Raw genomic sequence first — 17,624 nt, forward strand, 5'->3', positions numbered from 1 at the left:
TTATACAGTTTTGATTTACCTGAATGGTGGGGACCCTCCATGGAAACAACATATCCTGAGAGCCTCCACACAACCCTTTTTCCTGAAGAAAATGTCAACTGTTAGAAGAAGAACAACTCTACTACTGTACATAAAATTTCTCATTATTATGCAGCTGCAGAAGTTACCTGCTGTTAATTCAGGTGCAGAAATTTGATGTCAGTCAAACATCACCTCCTTTTGCCAGAAAGATCTGCCCTTTAAATCTTCAGCTCAGGAAATCCTCAGATCCTACAGAATTTAGATTTGGCATATGTGTTCATGGGTCAATTTGCTTCTTACCTGCTTATCTACTTGTCAAATTTCTTGAATGTATTGTCACTTCCAGGTCTGTTCCCATCTTTCCCAAACTCCATGTTTGAATCCCTGTAAGTGGGGGTTCCTCATTGCCCCTGCTGCAGGACCAGACCTTATCAAAGTAACTATTGTCACCCTATGTGACAGTGTGAAACAAATAAACTTTTCCATCCTTGTCCTTTTTGACCTCTATCTACAACCTTCAACACAGTTGATAAAGTCATCCTTCATCAATTCCTCCCCATGTCTTCAAACTGGATGAAACTGCTCTCATTTGGTACCATTCATATCTATCAAATTGTACTTGCTCCTGCAACCTGACCTCTTCTACCGCCATCCAATTTCTCATCTATATGCTGTCCCTTTGCAGCACCATCTGAAAGCAGAGTTAGTTTCCACATTTGCTGGCAACAAGCAGCATTATGATGTCACTGCCTTTCTTAACACCTTCATTGCTGTGAAATACATAGATTGGTTATCTTGAATCCAGTGCTGAATGAGCATACATTTCCACCAGTGAAAATATTGGAAGGACTGAAACCATTTTTTTGTCCCTGTCCAAACTGTGCTCCCTATCCCCAAAACTGACTGTCTCCCAAATAACAGTGAGTGATTCAACAAACCAGTTAATAAGTTGTGTCTCTGTATGATCTTGAAATGAACTACAGATCACATTCACACCATCATTATGACCACCCATTTCCACATCTCAACTGGTTCCGGTCTTTGTTGACGCCAGAATTGACTGTTCGAATGGTTGGCATCCTACATTCTGTCTCCCTACAAATTTGAAGCCATATAGACCTCTGCTGCTCATGTCACAACTTGCACCAAGTCCAGTTGCAATTACATTTGCAGAGTGTACATCATCTAGCAACAAATTGCAAATTTGTTTGTGCAGTCGGACTAGTTATGGATGTCAGAGTTATTAGCATGATAACAGCTCTCTGGCTCCTGGACAGAAGAAGAAAGAGAAGAATCAGATCGCAGAGAAGACTGGAAGGCATTTATAGTAGTAGTTAGTTGCTGTAAACAGTTGCCCAGAACTAGTAAGGGAAATACATTACAATTAGTGTGCCATCCATTAGTGTATCTTCCTCAAAGAATCTAGAAATAAGGAGACTGGAGAATTGAAGTCTTGGGAAACCCAACGGATACAGCATCGAGTATTGAAGACTGGTGTTATCAAACTATTTCTTCAGCATTTTTCCTGTATCCATAAGGCCCATATTTGTCTATCTTTATCTGCCTGTGTGTGCGCATGCAGGGGACTAATTAGGGCATTAGAGTTTCAACTATAAAGCCATATGTTGATAATTCATGTTTTGTTTCTGTAATTAGAACTGATTTATTTGTAATATAGAGTATTTCTTGTTAAACACAAGCCTGGTGTGTGTTTTCCGTTAACCAGAGTCTTTCAAAGAGGTAAATTGGGGACTTCAAGTACTTAGACTATATCTTTAATATTTTTAAATTAGACTCAAATAACAGGGCATTTCACAAAATGGCTTATGTCAACCAACATTTGAAGACTTTTGCCCGTAATTAATCCTATAACTGTAAAATGTGTCCATAGATCATCGACTGAGTTCGGGGAAAAACCTGCAATTCTTGCGAACAACGGTCAAAATGTAATCACTGTAAGCTAATGTACTCTGGCCTGCAGATGCATAGTTCTGAGTGGACCTTTGGATGTGTCTACAAATAACTTGCAAGACAGTAGGTTGCAGTTAAGGAGGGCTCTGAGTCAAGTACCTAACCTCCGCATGTTGTGCTAACTCAGAATTATTATAGTGCCCAGCTCTTCCCTGGGATTGTTCCCTGACTGCTCGATATTCTGCAGCTACAAAACTGAAAAAGTACATTTTACAATTAATGAAAAACTTACAATTTACTTGAGATTTCAGGCCAATTCACATTCAGTAACCTCCTCTGAAAACTCTGCTCACTTTGACATCTGTGATAAATTGTACCACAATAGCCGAGGTAAGCCATATTATTTTAATAAGTCAGTGTGTCCCATTTCCCAGTGCTCATAATTTTTTTTGAAGGAAACAGGTCCAGATCAACACCTTCAACAAAAATGAAGCAGTTCTTAGGTTGTATTCTATCTGTGGACTACTTGTTTTTTTTAAACTTTGCCCACTGGTTTATGAGCTGTGTGTTTCAGATTTTAAAAAAATGAGAACATGACCTCTGCTCACCTTCAGTCACAGAAATAATCACGAAATGTGAAAGTAAAGCAATTATGCGTTGGTTTTTATTACTAGCTGGAAATTTTATTGTTTTACATAGGTGTGCTAACAAGGCTACCACTTGTTACCCATTTCTAATTGTCCTTGAACTGAAGGGCTTCCTTGGCCATTTCAGGGGCCCACTGAGTGGATCTGGAGTTAGTTAGAGGCTAGACCACACAAGGATGGCACATTTCCGTCTCTAAATGACATTAGTGAATCAGACAGCTTTTTATTTTTTTGGAGAATTGATGGTGTTTGAGATGGCCACCATCACTGCAGTGGTACGATTTTACCCGACATCTTCAGACTACTCACCTGGAATAACTAGTTCAGTGACATTGCCACAATGGTACCATCTTCTGTTATCCTAATCACAGAAATTAAACATATCATATCCACTTGCAAATTGGAAAGCTCTTTCCCTTTGTCTAGATTCAGAAATAAACAGCAGATACTTAGCAAGATATTAAATTATAATTGGTTCAAGAGGAATTACACTCGATAACAATGTACCTATATTCGGGAGAGGTCAGATACTAGGACGGAAAGAGAAAGAGGAGAAATAAACCTTTGCTTTGCTGCATGGTTTGCCTTGGTGTTGACAATTATATTAAGTTTTTGGTATAAATATAGAATATATAATTCCTGATAATTATCCATTTAAAAAGGCAAACTCTTGACAGAGCAGTTAATGGTAATCTTGACAAGAACTTGTGAACTGTAAGTAATATTCTCCACAAGGCTACACACAGCAGTCATTCTAGTGATTATTCTCTGCAGCCACCTTTTGTTCATTGATTCTTTTGTGAACTTGAAGCATTTTATTAATACCACAACGGTAATCTGTGAGAAGTGGGTTACTCCCTTCCTGGCCTGATGTTTTTGTTAATGCAAGCTGCCTGCAGCCTGTGGTGTGTTTTAGAAAAAAAATACGAGGAATACTGCAGAACCCACAATTGCAAGACATAATTTGATTAATATTCCATCTTTAACAGTCAGTCTATTTGGTGAGATTAGTCTATTTCTTATTGAGCAAAGCCAGTCAGTTCAACAAAACAAAAACATTGTTCCTGTCCGACTAGACCTTGCCTGCAGAATTATTTGTTTGGAAATTCAGTCACTTTCCGCCCACAACATTTTAAAATTAAAAAAATTCCACATATACAAGTTAATAATCCTGCCTCTGTTTTCCATCGCTAACTGCAGTGTCTTTTGTTTTGCTTCAGGCATTTCAGTAGCTACCTGGAGATACTTGTAAGAGATATTTTGGTGCCTAATCTGCTGTGGCATGCTGGGAGGACAGCAGCTGCAATCCGCACGACTGCTGTATCCTGTCTGTGGGCTCTGCTGCATAGCAAGATGATTACATTGGAACAGGTATATTCTAGAAGGGTCAAAGATTCGAAGACAAGCTATCTCAAATCCAGTCTATTGTTAACTAATCTTGTCAGGGGAAATGGTAGACAGGCCACCTATTAATTTCAGAATGTCCGTGTTGCATTAATTTCAAATATGTTAACATTTTTGGAGCCTTAGTAAGGCTTCAGTGTCATGAAATCCAAGTAGAAGAGCAGATAATGATTCCAGTGGAACTTGTCTGTCAAATCTTCTATATTCCGTCATTCTTTAATGACTGTCTGTCTCATTTAAGTATCGCCAGTGTGTGCTTGTTGTCATTTTATTTTTCTGTTGCTGTTCTTCTGTTTCTCTTTGCTTTCTTCCCTTTTGCTCCCCTAGAACAGCTCGTCGTTCTTCAATTTTTGTGCATCTGTACTTTTTACTTGTTCCCTCCAGACACCTCTTACTAGGGATAACTTAGCAATTCAGTGTGTCAAAAAAACACTTGTCCAAATATTTGACACTTGTATCTAAAATAGTGAATAAAAGAACCTGTCTTTTTCTCTCTTTCTCTCCCCCCCCCCCCCCCCCCCTCCCCGGTTAATTTTTGCATCTGAAGAACGATGAATATGCATATGAATAAAGACAGGTTCTTAAGGCATTACTTGAAGTTTTAAAACATGTTCTCTTACATACCAGTGAAGGGAAGACAATGTAGCATTAGTTCTTTTGCATGTGGCATTTATTTTCCCTGTCAAAATTGTGAATTCAGATGCTCTTTCCTCATGAGGAAGACATTTTGCAACTTATTTCTGACTGAGATTCTGACAGTAGGACTTTTTGGCAATGACCTTTCTGTTGTTACCTGTATGGCCCAATCTCCTCCTAGTTTTGATCCCTTCAAATTGAAACCATATGCATACTCTGCCCCTGTATATAACTAGGGGTGCTTTTTTTGCTGTTTCAGCAGCTAGTAATAAAACTGCATTATGTGTTCATTGTTTCTGTTAAAATACTGGGGATTTGAAAGCCTTGGATATTGGCATTCAAAGAGCAAAATTTCAAGTCACCAGAGTTTCTTTGACCCCGACAACTTGTAGAGCCATTTATTGTGCCATGGCAAGCATTTTGGTCCATAAGGTCCCTCTAGCTATCTGTTGAGCATTACAGTCAGTTCCATTCCCATGTCCTGTGCCCCTAGGCCTGCAAGTGTTGACACATGTTGCATTTCATGCAGAAACAGTGATATTGCATACCTGTGAGGGCAGATATGCCAGTACGTTTGAATGCATTGCACCCTGTACAAGCTTAGGTGCATGGCAAATTCCTATTCTGGGTTATTCAAGGAGCATAGCAGGCCAAGCAGCATCTCAGGAGCACAAAAGCTGACGTTTCGGGCCTAGACCCTTCATCAGAGAGGGGGATGGGGGGAGGGAACTGGAATAAATAGGGAGAGAGGGGGAGGCGGACCGAAGATGGAGAGTAAAGAAGATAGGTGGAGAGGGTGTAGGTGGGGAGGTAGAACCGGTTAGGGAGGCAGTCACAGGTTGGACTGCCTCCCTAACCGGTTCTTCCTCTCACCCATCCCTTCCTCCCACCCCAAGCCGCACCCCCAGCTACCTACTAACCTCATCCCACCTCCTTGACCTGTCCGTCTTCCCTGGACTGACCTATCCCCTCCCTACCTCCCCACCTACACCCTCTCCACCTATCTTCTTTACTCTCCATCTTCGGTCCGCCTCCCCCTCTCTCCCTATTTATTCCAGTTCCCTCCCCCCATCCCCCTCTCTGATGAAGGGTCTAGGCCCGAAACGTCAGCTTTTGTGCTCCTGAGATGCTGCTTGGCCTGCTGTGTTCATCCAGCCTCACATTTTATTATCTTGGAATCTCCAGCATCTGCAGTTCCCATTATCTCTGATACTATTCAAGGAGCATCCTGTCTTCATGTAAAATGTACATGAACTGTCACTCTCCTTCAAGAATGCAGTTCAGGTAAGGTCTCCATGAGGGATTGAGATTAACTGTTAAAAAGTTGCAAATAAATGTGAGTGTAGGAAAAGAAGTCATCATTTTCCTGTCTTTGCTTAGTCCTAAGGATTCCCAAAGATGTTTGTTTCACCAAGCAGCCAAGGGGTATGCCACAGTGCCAGAACTCATTTCCAGTACTTCAACTAGTTTTCATTCCTGCATGTGGTCTGTCCCTATTGAAGGCAGGTTTAGATTCATCCCATCAGGAAAATTCCTGGAATTTGTTGGATAATAGAAAATGAGAATTCCCAGGGCAAAGTTCAGGCAAATAGGCTATCTGAAGTTGAATGAAGTGATATGTGAGAAATCTGATTGTGAGGCATAAAATCTGTCTAAATTCCGAACCAAACATTCAACCATAAATGCCCATCTGAAACAGTGTCTTCCCACTGCCAGTGTCCTCTGCTTGAAGTTTAAGCAGCTGGAGCTTTCTGAGCGGCATGTAAATAATGATCTTTGAATATGGATCAAACCATTTGGCATTAGAAGAAAATTCCCATTGCAAAGTTGCATTTTAAAGTGGGCCAACATCAGACCCTAAAACCACTTCACAAAAAATTGGTCAAATTCCTGGCAAAAATTCAGGCTTCACTTTTGGAGAAATAACATTACCTGAAGCCATTTGATTACTGTTTCAACACCCAATGGAAATGTTGGCCACATTTCCTTCACAGATGAATTTCTACTTTGCGTATATCTTGGAAGAGGTTTTGCTTTCTTTTAAGTATGCAAATACATAAGCTGAAGAAGGAGCTTCCAGTGTTCCTGCTAATTTGCTTTCAGGTCACCAAGTAATTTCCTCATCAGCTCTACACAGTCAAAAATAAAGCAGAAGAAAACCTTATAGCACAGATGGTATATGTCAACCTTAATAGTGGTTTGCAAGAGTACAGAGTTGCAATTAATTGTTCTTCGAGTCATCAACTAGTTTAACAATTCAATTATCATGTTTAAAATAATAGTATAGCATTGCAGGCAAATGCAAATTATAGCTTTGTTTCAATCCAATGTGTGTTAAGTGTTTCCCAGGTGGAACAAACCCTTGGCTAGTATGTTACAAAGTATTCAGGGATTGTGTGTAGTTAATACAGTGCACACTAGCTATGGATGAGAAAGGCAGTTCAATCCATCTGAGTACATCCAGTTGAAAAATCCTGGATTTCCTCATTTCATGCTGCTCTTTCCTGAATTGATTACAAGCATTTAGCTTTTATATATCCTAAAAAACCTTTCCTTTTGCAAATTGATCACGTTGTGTGCCAGAAATCTGAAATAACTCCGAAAGTTGACATTGGCAGCTTTGAACCTATGTCAGTACCGATACTGAATTTAATCATTTACTGGCCATTCACTTCTGATTTGAGTCTGACTCTAAGATTAGATGTATTGTAATTGATGTATTTCATTTTTACCTATTTCTGCAGAATATTCAGAATCACAAAATGAGAGAGCATATCAGAACACCATTTGGCCCTGTGCCATTAGTCCCACTTCTCTGCTATTTTTAATTGCATATCGCTTGTTTTTCCTTCTTGGTCATAACTTTCTAAAAGAATGTCAGTTAAATATTAAATTGGTCAAAGAATATTTATTAAATATTAAATTTTACTTCCCATTTTTCAGACAGTGTTATATGTCATTACAAATTTCTGGGTAATTTTGTTTTCCTCATTTCACATCCTGGTTGTACTGCTCATGTATGTAAATCTGTTTGCACTGGACACTAACCCTCTGCCACTGTAAGCAGAGTTATTAAGATGAAACTGTCAAGACATGATATGATTTGGAACAAATTAGTCAAATTGCCTTTAGCTGTGTCTGCTCTCCTTTATGCATTTCTCTTGAAATATGAATTTTTCAGCTTGATATTAAAATCATTAGTGATTATCATATAATTTCTAACTCAATGTGCTTAAGTACAACAGAGGAGCAGCGATCAGTGAGTCAGTATTTCAGAATTCGATTTTCCCCTAAAGGGCGATTAGAGCTGTGCGGAGTTGAGAGATTTAGATGAAAGAACTGAGTCCTGTTTACAATTCCATGTTATGTATTTCTGATCAAGCAAGGTTGCAACAACAAACTTAGGATTGTATTTTGGGCTTTCAAAAGTTAAAATTTTGTGACTGGACTGAAGTTTAATTGTGGTTTGCAAGAGTTTTGTAAATTTGTACGTAACTCTCCCATGTCACAATATTCAATTCATGTGGGCCGGCAGTATAATACCTTTAGTATCGTAACTTTGTTTCACTTGTAGTTTTGACGATTGTGTGAAAAGTCAGATATGTTTCTTGTAATTGTTTGTTAGGCTCTTGGATTATATGAAGACTTGATGCCAAAAGTGATTACTGCATTGGATGAAGATTCCAAAATGACTCGATTATTGGCCTGTCGGATTATCAGTGCTATTTTAAAAGTTTGTGGGAATCAGTTAGGTCATGACAAGCTTAATAAATTGTATCCAGGTAATGTATGTACCAGGAATTTTTGGAATGCCATGGTAGTATCACTATAAATGTTTTCTTGCTTAATTTTCATTAATGCTTGCATTTTCAGATATTTTGTTAATCCTTTTTGACAAGCTTGATGTTTGCAGTGTGTTTGATCACGAGAATTACAAATGGCAAAGAAAAGTTAATTGGAAATTTTGTAGATATGACTACTTCCTGAATCCTACTGAATTCAAAGAAACTTGTTTGGGCCTGAGTTTTAGTTGATCTTAGAATCATATTCCAGATTATTGCTGCTGGAGGTCTTAGAAATATTCTGTTTGTTTGCTTTCTAATCATTCATACAAATTCTATGCGCCACTAATGAGCATTTTCTATCTTTTTAAATTAGAGCTTTTAAAACGTCTGGATGATGGTTTGGATGAAGTCCGTGTAGCAGCTGCCAAAGCTTTAAGTATTTGGTTCCAGTGCGCTGGGAATAATTATGATCAATTACTGTTCAAGAGCCACCTTGAGTTTCTGTATCGTGGACTTTTGGTTCATTTGGATGATCCAGAGAGTCATATCCAAAAGCAGCTTCTCGGTAGGAGTGAATAGTACATTTCCTTGATTTTCTAATTTCCTTTTTATTTTAACTGAAGCATCTGTTGATAGTCAATCTATCAATTGTCGTAGAATCATACAAGAAAGAAACAAACCCTTTGATCCAACTAGTGATGCTGACCACGTTCCCAAACTAAACTAGTCCCGTTTGCCTGCGTTTGACCCATATCCCTCCAAACCTTTGTTATTCATGAAAATCCAAATGTCTTTTAAATGTTGTAACTGTACCCTACATTCACCACTTGCTCTGGTAGTTCATTCCACATGTGAACCACTCTGTGTAAAAGAAGTTGCTGAATGGCCTTCTTAAATCCTTCTCCTCTCACCATAAAAATATGCCCCCTAGTTTTGAATTCTACCAAAATGTAATATCTCATATTTGTCCAAATTAAACTCCATTGGCTACGCCTCAGCCCATTGGCCCAACTGATGAGATCGGTTTTTAATCTTGGATAACCTTTTTCACTGTCTTCTAAATAATCAATGTTGAAGTCATCCGCAAGCTTACTAAACATGCCTCCTATATTCTTATCCAAATAATTCATAAAAATAACAAACAAAAGTGGAGCCAGTGCCGATCCCTGTGAAATACTGCTGGTCACAGGTCTCCAGTCCGCAAAACAATCCTCCATTATCACCCTCTGTCTCTTACCATCAGGCCTTTTTGTGTCTAATTCCGAGATCACCCTGATTCCCATGTGATCGAACTTTACTTATTAGTCTACCCTGTGAAACCTTGGCAAAGGCTTGTAGACAATGAGGACAATAATCTCAAGGACACAATAGACCCCATGATTAAAAGTTGCATCAAGTGCAATGGTAATGTTATACATATTTCAGTTTGATTTGTAGTCTGTAGCTCAATTTTGCTCACCAGGGCTTCCAGAGATAGCAATGGAAATTTTCATCCAAAGCCAGATCATAATAGGACACTGGTGTTGCATTATGAACTTTAATGCGAAAGGATAAACTCAAAAAAAAGGAGCACGAAAAATGAGAAACATAAAAAAGAATATTGGATAAAAACCCTTTTAAAACAAAAGGTGATAGGAGAAAGGATCAAACCAGTTTTAATGATCTGGGAAAGCATTTAACGTGAATAGTTAGACCAACGTTTCTCGTGGACTGCAATAAATGGTTTTAATGGCACACCTGTTCTTGTTTCTCAACAAAATGGCTGGCTTAGCCAAGAATGTTTGAAACCCTACATTGCTAGGGCCTTGTTAACCTGTCTTTTAACCTTGCCCAGTTTGTTTGCCTGGTCTTCCATATGGCCATAGATTGGCACAGCCAAAATTATAAGCAGACCGATGAATGGAATCTGTGAGAGAGGTAGGCAAAATGATAGGGGACCAAGATGAATAAAGATAACACAAAATTAAGACATGTTAATTTAAAAATTTTTGAATGCTAGATTATATCTTTTGAACTGAAGATGGCACCACACCTTGAATTTTAGATCTTAGTAAGTTTAATTTGTTGCTCTTTTGTTTTGATTATCTTTGTTTTCTTTATCTGCTGAAGATTTTGGATTGGAATACATTATGACAAACATCACATTGCTTTTGGGATCATCTGAGCATTGTCGTTAGTAACATGTTAATTTTGGAGGCTGAACTGAGCTGTGAAGAAGTGGATGATGGTGCTAATATACCATGCTAGGATTGTGTAGCATAAAACTCCTGGTTGTAATATGCGATACACCTCAATTTTTCAGGTTCTGAAGTCGACTTGGGTTGAAATAAGTTGCACCAGCAATGTGTTAAGGTTCATTTGTGTGGCTATTTTCCCAATTTTAAGTGTATTCAATAATTAACACTTAAAAGTTAGTATAGAATATTTTAAGCCATGTTGACAAACAAAGTTTTGGAAAACCCAGTTTTTGTGGCCAAGTAATACATGTTTACACCATAGGTTGAGCTGTTGTAAAGAACCTGATTTGAATCTCTCTGCTGTTTGGTGTTCATGGCTTGAGTGCTGAATTAGACTTTTAAAAGTAAGTAGTATCCAAATAATGTCAAAGCAAAAAGGCTTGTGCTTATAAATCCGATTTGTGTTGCATTTGAGAATGGACATGTCGAGAACTGAACTGTCACCCTTGTCATTTCATGCCTATTTTATCTGCTTCGTTATCACACTGTGTGAGTGACTTCCTGCCCTCAGGAAGTAATTGGATTTAGCTCTCTTGACAGCAGTTTAATCCCTTGTCAAATTGTAAAGGTTCAGTAGGTATTTGGTAACAGACATTCTTTTCACTTAGAGAATTCTCGTCTGGTTTCAGATTTTCTCTTGTTCAGTGTTGAAACCCCAATGTGGAGTTTGTTTCAAGACATTTTGTAACTGACATAGATAATTATTTTGTTCCAACCAATGAAGGCCCAAAACAAAGGGGAGGCAAAAGAAGCTTTCGTAATGAACAATACCAAAGACAAGACAATGAATCTCTGACAATTAAATTCATTGTGGGAGCGATGTGTTGTCTCTTTTGAGAAAGCAGAGAGTGAACCTAAGGTATTTCCTTATTTTGAGGTAGAGAGGACCTAATATGAGCTGATACCGTGGTGACTATTTAATATCAGGAATAATATTATCCTGCAGAGCAGGCTGACCCTTTGCCCCATGTCCTAGGGAAACGAATGTTCCCAAAACCATGTCCTGCCAAATGGTTTGTTCACCTTGACCCATGTCCTGCAGTAGAGGCTGGCCCAGATTTGTTTTTCTGCCCTTATCCAGTTGGTTGATCTCCACTGGGCTGGCAGTAAAGGGTGCTGCTGTGTCATTGAGCGAGGAAAGAAATTGAATGACAATTCCAGTTCCAGCAGCCTCTGGGAGTTGCTCAGCATTGGATGATGTCAACAGTTTCTACATTATTGATCAGGAGAGTCATTTGTATGCCAGATTTAGTGCTGATTGTACATGAAAGCAGTCAGTTTGTTGAGATTGCTGGCAAAACCATGACTGTCATCAGAAACACAAAATAACTCCTCCAAAAACTTGTATTCTGCATAAACTGTCATTCTGCTCGTTGCTAGAATATACAAATTTCTGGTGGCAGTCCTGATGCTGTGCAAGGGCATTCTTGCTAGCATGGTTGACACCTCTGAAAAATCCATTCATTATAGATTTATTCAATGTTCTTATTGAGTGCATTTGCATCAATAAAGTAACATGAATTATTTTATAGTGCTTGATCATGTTTTTCTTCATGCAGAGCTAGTTCATAGTTAAGGAACTTTAAAAGAAAACTGGTGAATCTATTGAAGAATCCTTTCATAAACTCTTTGCTTTCACAATTGATATTTACACTTTGCTGAAATGTCTCCACATGAGTACTTGTTCCAATAAAAATATAAAAGTTTTGAATGAAGCGTTTTTCAAAACTATTTTTCATGCAGCATGATTAGCTGTAACATGGCTTTGCCAGGTTTCACTTAAGCAAACTGTAAAATGCAGCCTTAGCCAAAGTGGCAGTAAATGAACAGCAATGGTATTGAATGCAATTTTTGCTGGTAAGTTGGGTTTCCTTACTTCCTTTGGTTTTTTCAATTTATTATTTATATAACTCAATACAATGTGAATATACACATTTTACCAAGTGTGTGTCCGAAAGGTTGTTTAATGTCTTCAGATACCTACTTGGCATTGTGTTATTCCTGGGTGGTATGATAAGAAGGCTGAGGCTACCTGGCACACACATACATCATTATCACTTCATCTGAATTATTCGCTTTATTTGTTCATTTTCAGCCTGCCATTTAAAACTAAGATGTTTTACATAATGCTTTGCTCAAGGAATTATGTTTGAGTTGCTCATCTCTGACATTGTTGAGTAAGATTTGAAACATTTTGTTTAACAAGTTCAGTTTTAATTTAACTTAAAACCACAGACGACATTGATTTATTTTTTTTCCTTCCTTCCCTTGAATATCTGCCAGCCCTTCAGTTCTCTTGTTTTGAGCTCTTGCCAGCAATGAGTAGCAGTACTGTCAGGGAAATGGTGTCTCTTTCTTCTCGATGGTTAGCTGTGGACAATTCTGGACATGTTCGAGCAAGGTTTCCATTGAATTTGAATGCGACTGGGTCAGTGTTGACAACACTGCAGTCAAAGTCGTATCCGTTATTACACTTGTGAAAGCAGATACATGCTAACGCCAGTCTTTATTATGGTTAGCTGCTTGGAACAAATCAAAACTTCAAGAGCACTGCCAAGTGACCCAGCATGAAAAGGACCTAACGCAGCAAGATTTATGGATTTTTGGATCTATTTTCAATGAACTCTATAGAAGAAAACATGCTTTGAGGGTATAAACTCACCAATGCATTTTAATTAATGTATGTTTGTTTTCCATAATTTCATTTTAAGAACAGGCAGTGCAATGTAAGCAGTGCAATGTCGGCCACAGTTTTGGCCTTTCCTACTTGCTGCCTTCAATCTCAACATCCCTTTTCAAGCTGGAAGCAAATGGTTAGCCCTCAATTAGGTACTGATTCTCATACCAGTTTGACAATTGATTGGTTCAAAAAATTGTCTTTTTTTAACCTATTTTTCTAATTGGCCTATTCATGGATGTTCTTGCACATCTCTGATCTTGAACCTGGGCCTCCCAGTCCAGGGGTAGACACTCCACCACTGTGCCACAAGAGGGCCTAAAACATGTTGGTTGGAATGAAAAGAGAATTGCTTCCACATGCTCATTGATTAATCATTTATTATCTGTAATCACACACCAGTCACAACATATCCTTTTTGTAGCAAGGAATCATCATCCAAATATTCATTTTGTGTTTTCTGTCGATTAACTAAGACCTAATTTTGGATAGTTCCTATGCAAAATGCTATAGGTTATTGGGTTGATCGAAGAGAACTTCTGAGAAAAAAGCAAGTAATGTTCAGATTTAAAGGAGCTCACTTGACTGCAACTTTTGTGGTCTGATGGCAGATAGAAAGCAGTGCAACAAAATGATATTTCATACCCTGGTTAAAGATAGGTTGTGAGGCTATCGTAGATTAAGCATTTGGAATTCCGAGCTCTTCCTTTGTTTATTTAAAGCAAATTGCAGAGAAATTGGATTGTGCATGTGACCTTGAAAGCATCTCTAGTGCCATCTGCTGGAAAACCTTATAATTAGAACTCATTTTTAAAAATTAGCTATTCACAGATTTGGGATGTGAATGACATGAGCAAGACCAGCATTGCTGTGCATAACTAATTGCACTTGAAATCCCGGTGCATTTGTATTGTTAACCAAGAGTGTAGGATAAATTTCACCTGATTTTTCTTTGCCAGATCTGGAATGAAAGCAGGAAGTGCTGGAAAAGCTCAGTTGGTCTGGCGCCGTCTATGGAGAGAGAAAAGTGAGGCGTCACCATTTAAGACAAATGAAGAATTATTTTTCTGAATAGTGAATCTGTGGAATTCTGTACCAAATGAAAGCTGAGTTTTTTTTTAAATCGGTAAAAGACCGAGGATTATGGGGAAAAGAGAAAAATGTGGTATGGAGGATTATCGGATCAGCAATGACCTCATGGAATGGCAAGGCAGACTTTACTGGCTGAAAAGCCTACTTCTGCAGTTCTGGACTTTTCCCATAAAAGAGTCTCACCCATGGCTTACTAGATAACACACACCTCTGAGTCGCAAGGTTCTGGGTTCAAGTCCTCTTCCAGGGTGTGACAACATGAAAGCTGACTTTTTCTGCAGTACTGAGGGCTGTTGCAGTGTTGGGTGTGCTGTCTTGTGAGATGAGATGTTGAACCAAGGTCCCATCTGCCTGCTTATTTGGGATACCATCAGTAGTAATGCCTAGTTTGGAAAGCTGCCTCCTTATTCCAGCTAATTATTCAAGATTTATTTGGATATTTTTCTATCAGATCTTTGCTGCAGATTTTTTGGAAAGAATCTCTAACTGTTTCACTGTTTTTTTAAAAAAAAATAATTAAAAGATTTATCATTGTGATGCCAACTCTATGAAAATAGGATTTTATTATCCGCTAATGTTCCTGCAAACGTTAACCAAATAAACTGTGGATGCTATAAATCAGGAACAAAAACAGAAGTGGCTGGAAAAGTTCAGCAGGTCTGGTAGCATCTGTGAAGAAAACATCAGAATGACCCTTCCTCAGATCTGGAACCCAGACCTGCTGAGCTTTTCCAGCACCTTCTGTTTTTGTTTGTACAAATGTTCATTCAGCACAGTTACAATGCCATAAATTAAAAGTGTTTTTTTTAATTGATTCATGGGATGAGGGACTGACCAGGCCAGCATTTATTGCTGATCCCTAATTGCCCAGAGGGCAGGTAAGAGTCAACCACACTGCTATGTGGGTCTGGAGTCACATGTAGGCCAAATTAGGCAAGGAGAGCATTTACTTCCCTAAAAGACATTAGTGAACCAGATGGGTTTTTCCCTACAGTCAACAATGGATTCATGGTCACAAGAGTCTCTCAATTCCAGATATTTATTGAATTCTAATTCTCCCATCTGCAATGACAAGATTTGAACTTGAACCCCTGGAACAATACCTGGGTCTCAGGAATAACAGACCAATGATAATGCCACTAAGCCGTCATCTTCCTTATGGCTGATTTGAAACTTGATGGCTTATAATTAAGTACATTAAGTCTGTTTGAGCATTATTTTCACACTGATTTACTAATGGCCTTCAACTAGTCAATATTGGTTTTACTTGGTTATAATGTAAGTGTTGATCATGGCTTTGCTGAAGAATGGTTCTAATCTCAAAAGACATCCAATGTAATCTACTGAGAAATAGTAGTGCCTAATACAACTTATTAAACAATTCACTGTGGGTATTATTCTGAAGAGCAGCAGGGGAATTTTCTGTTATGTTCCAGTCAATATTTATTCAGCGTTGGGCTGAAGGGCCTGTTTCCACACCAAAGGGATTCCATGAAAATGAAAAAAAAATTTACTGAAATGGGTTATCTAGTGATGCTTTTATTGCAGTTTGTAGGAGTTTGCTATATGCAAATTGGTAGCTGTATTCCTGACACCCCCAAAAAAATCTACATTTAAAAAGTAATTCATTAGCTGTAAAGCAAATTTGAATGTCTTGTGGGAATCATGAAATGTGTGATTATAAATGTAAGTGGTCATTTTGTAAAGGCTGTTTTGGTGACTTTGGGATTGACTTTGAGAAGATGTTTGTAGGTTTTGGTTTTAAAAATGATTTTCTCCTGATTTCCTCTCCACAGATGTCCTAAAGATAGGGAGTTTTCTTTCTCCATCATTACTGACACAAGAGATCGAGGCTGTGAAGCACAAACATCGCAGCCCTCATTACTGTGAACAGCTGCTACAACATATTCAGGCAGTCAGTGGAGATGCCAGCTAAGTCTGGAACCTGATGCTTCAATTGGAGATGCAATACAGATGCCGTGTTGAATCATAGCGGAAAAAATATGCACATGGTATTTATAGGATATGAATGAAAGGGGAAAAATCTTAAAAGTTAAACATGATATTTAATGGTAGACATTTTAATATCAAAATACTGATGATGGATTGGCATTGACAGCTATCAGAAGTTAGCTGAGAAACATTGGGTTCTAATCCTTCATTTTGCTTAAGTTCTCAGACTTTTCAGAAAGGAGAAAGAACATCTTGTATCAAATTGCTGGTGGCTCAAACATATGCTATCCTAATCTCCTAAGCAATTTGAAAGCGCAGTACAGTTTTCAAACTTTGAAAGATATTTCCATTGTGTAAAATGGCATGTTCGAAAGAACATGTGTGAAGCACAGGAACGTACTGTTCATACCGTTTTGGAATTTGTTTGGAGCCTAGAATGTTGCAGTGGTGGGAAATTCTAGAATACACAGCAAAACAGTTGGCATTTTATGACAATATGAGAGCAGTTTCAATCTTGTTTCCAAATGCATCTTTTCTCCCTTGTTAATTGGGCTGCTGTGTACTTCTGCCACTTAAGTACTTTATTTATGATGCCTGGCAATTTCTGTCTTATTTCTGTTTCTAAACCTTTTGTCTCTTTTGGAGGGGTGGTTGCGTAAATGAGGAATAACCATATTCATTTTTGTTTCTTGGAAATTGTTGATTTTGTTTATTGAAGATTGCCTGTTTCAATGCTGCTCTGTTTTTAGTGTCTACATTTTTGAAGCATTTATAGTTTTCTTTACATATTTTCTGGGATTAAATTTTTAGTTTCTGATTATTCCCCATTGAAGATCAGTCAGCAGATATAGTATTTGTTGTTCCTGAATTATATTTTTCTTCATTTTTGTGATTTTTGTAATACATTGCTTTTGGCTTGAATATTTTTGTTTACTACTATATTGTAACAGTTTGCAGTGTTAATATGAAGTTGTATTGACATTTTTATGTTGAGCTTTATAATTTACAGTAACATATTTCAATATCTTTAGGATATCCAAAAATTTCATTGATTTCAAATAAGAGTTGAGTTTTTTGAGTACCTTTACAATAAAAGTAAAATAATATTTGCTATATTTTATGCAACACGTTTTGTACTGTTGAATTAGTAATTGATTGGGAAAAATTCTGTTCGGGAATAGCAGTTTAGCATGTGGAACAAACAACAGCATTAAAGGAATTATTCACCTGGTATAAAAATTTCTGCACAAGATTGAAGTTC

General features: G+C 38.0%; 1 protein-coding gene across 1 annotated transcript in view; it reads left to right on the plus strand.

The window, feature by feature from the left end:
- Window positions 1-17,270, plus strand: part of LOC125462383 (dynein axonemal assembly factor 5-like) — a 105,624-nt gene extending 88,354 nt beyond the window's left edge. Inside the window, exons 10-13 of the mRNA XM_048552399.2 lie at window positions 3,800-3,950; window positions 8,245-8,401; window positions 8,778-8,969; window positions 16,207-17,270. Coding sequence (XP_048408356.1) covers window positions 3,800-3,950; window positions 8,245-8,401; window positions 8,778-8,969; window positions 16,207-16,346 — 640 coding nt within the window. The 3' untranslated portion in view covers window positions 16,347-17,270. The remainder of the gene's footprint in view (window positions 1-3,799; window positions 3,951-8,244; window positions 8,402-8,777; window positions 8,970-16,206) is intronic.
- Window positions 17,271-17,624: the final 354 nt, after the last annotated feature.

The sequence above is a fragment of the Stegostoma tigrinum genome, chromosome 23 (genome assembly GCF_030684315.1).
Source record: "Stegostoma tigrinum isolate sSteTig4 chromosome 23, sSteTig4.hap1, whole genome shotgun sequence".
In the NCBI taxonomy this organism is placed as follows: Eukaryota; Metazoa; Chordata; class Chondrichthyes; order Orectolobiformes; family Stegostomatidae; genus Stegostoma; species Stegostoma tigrinum.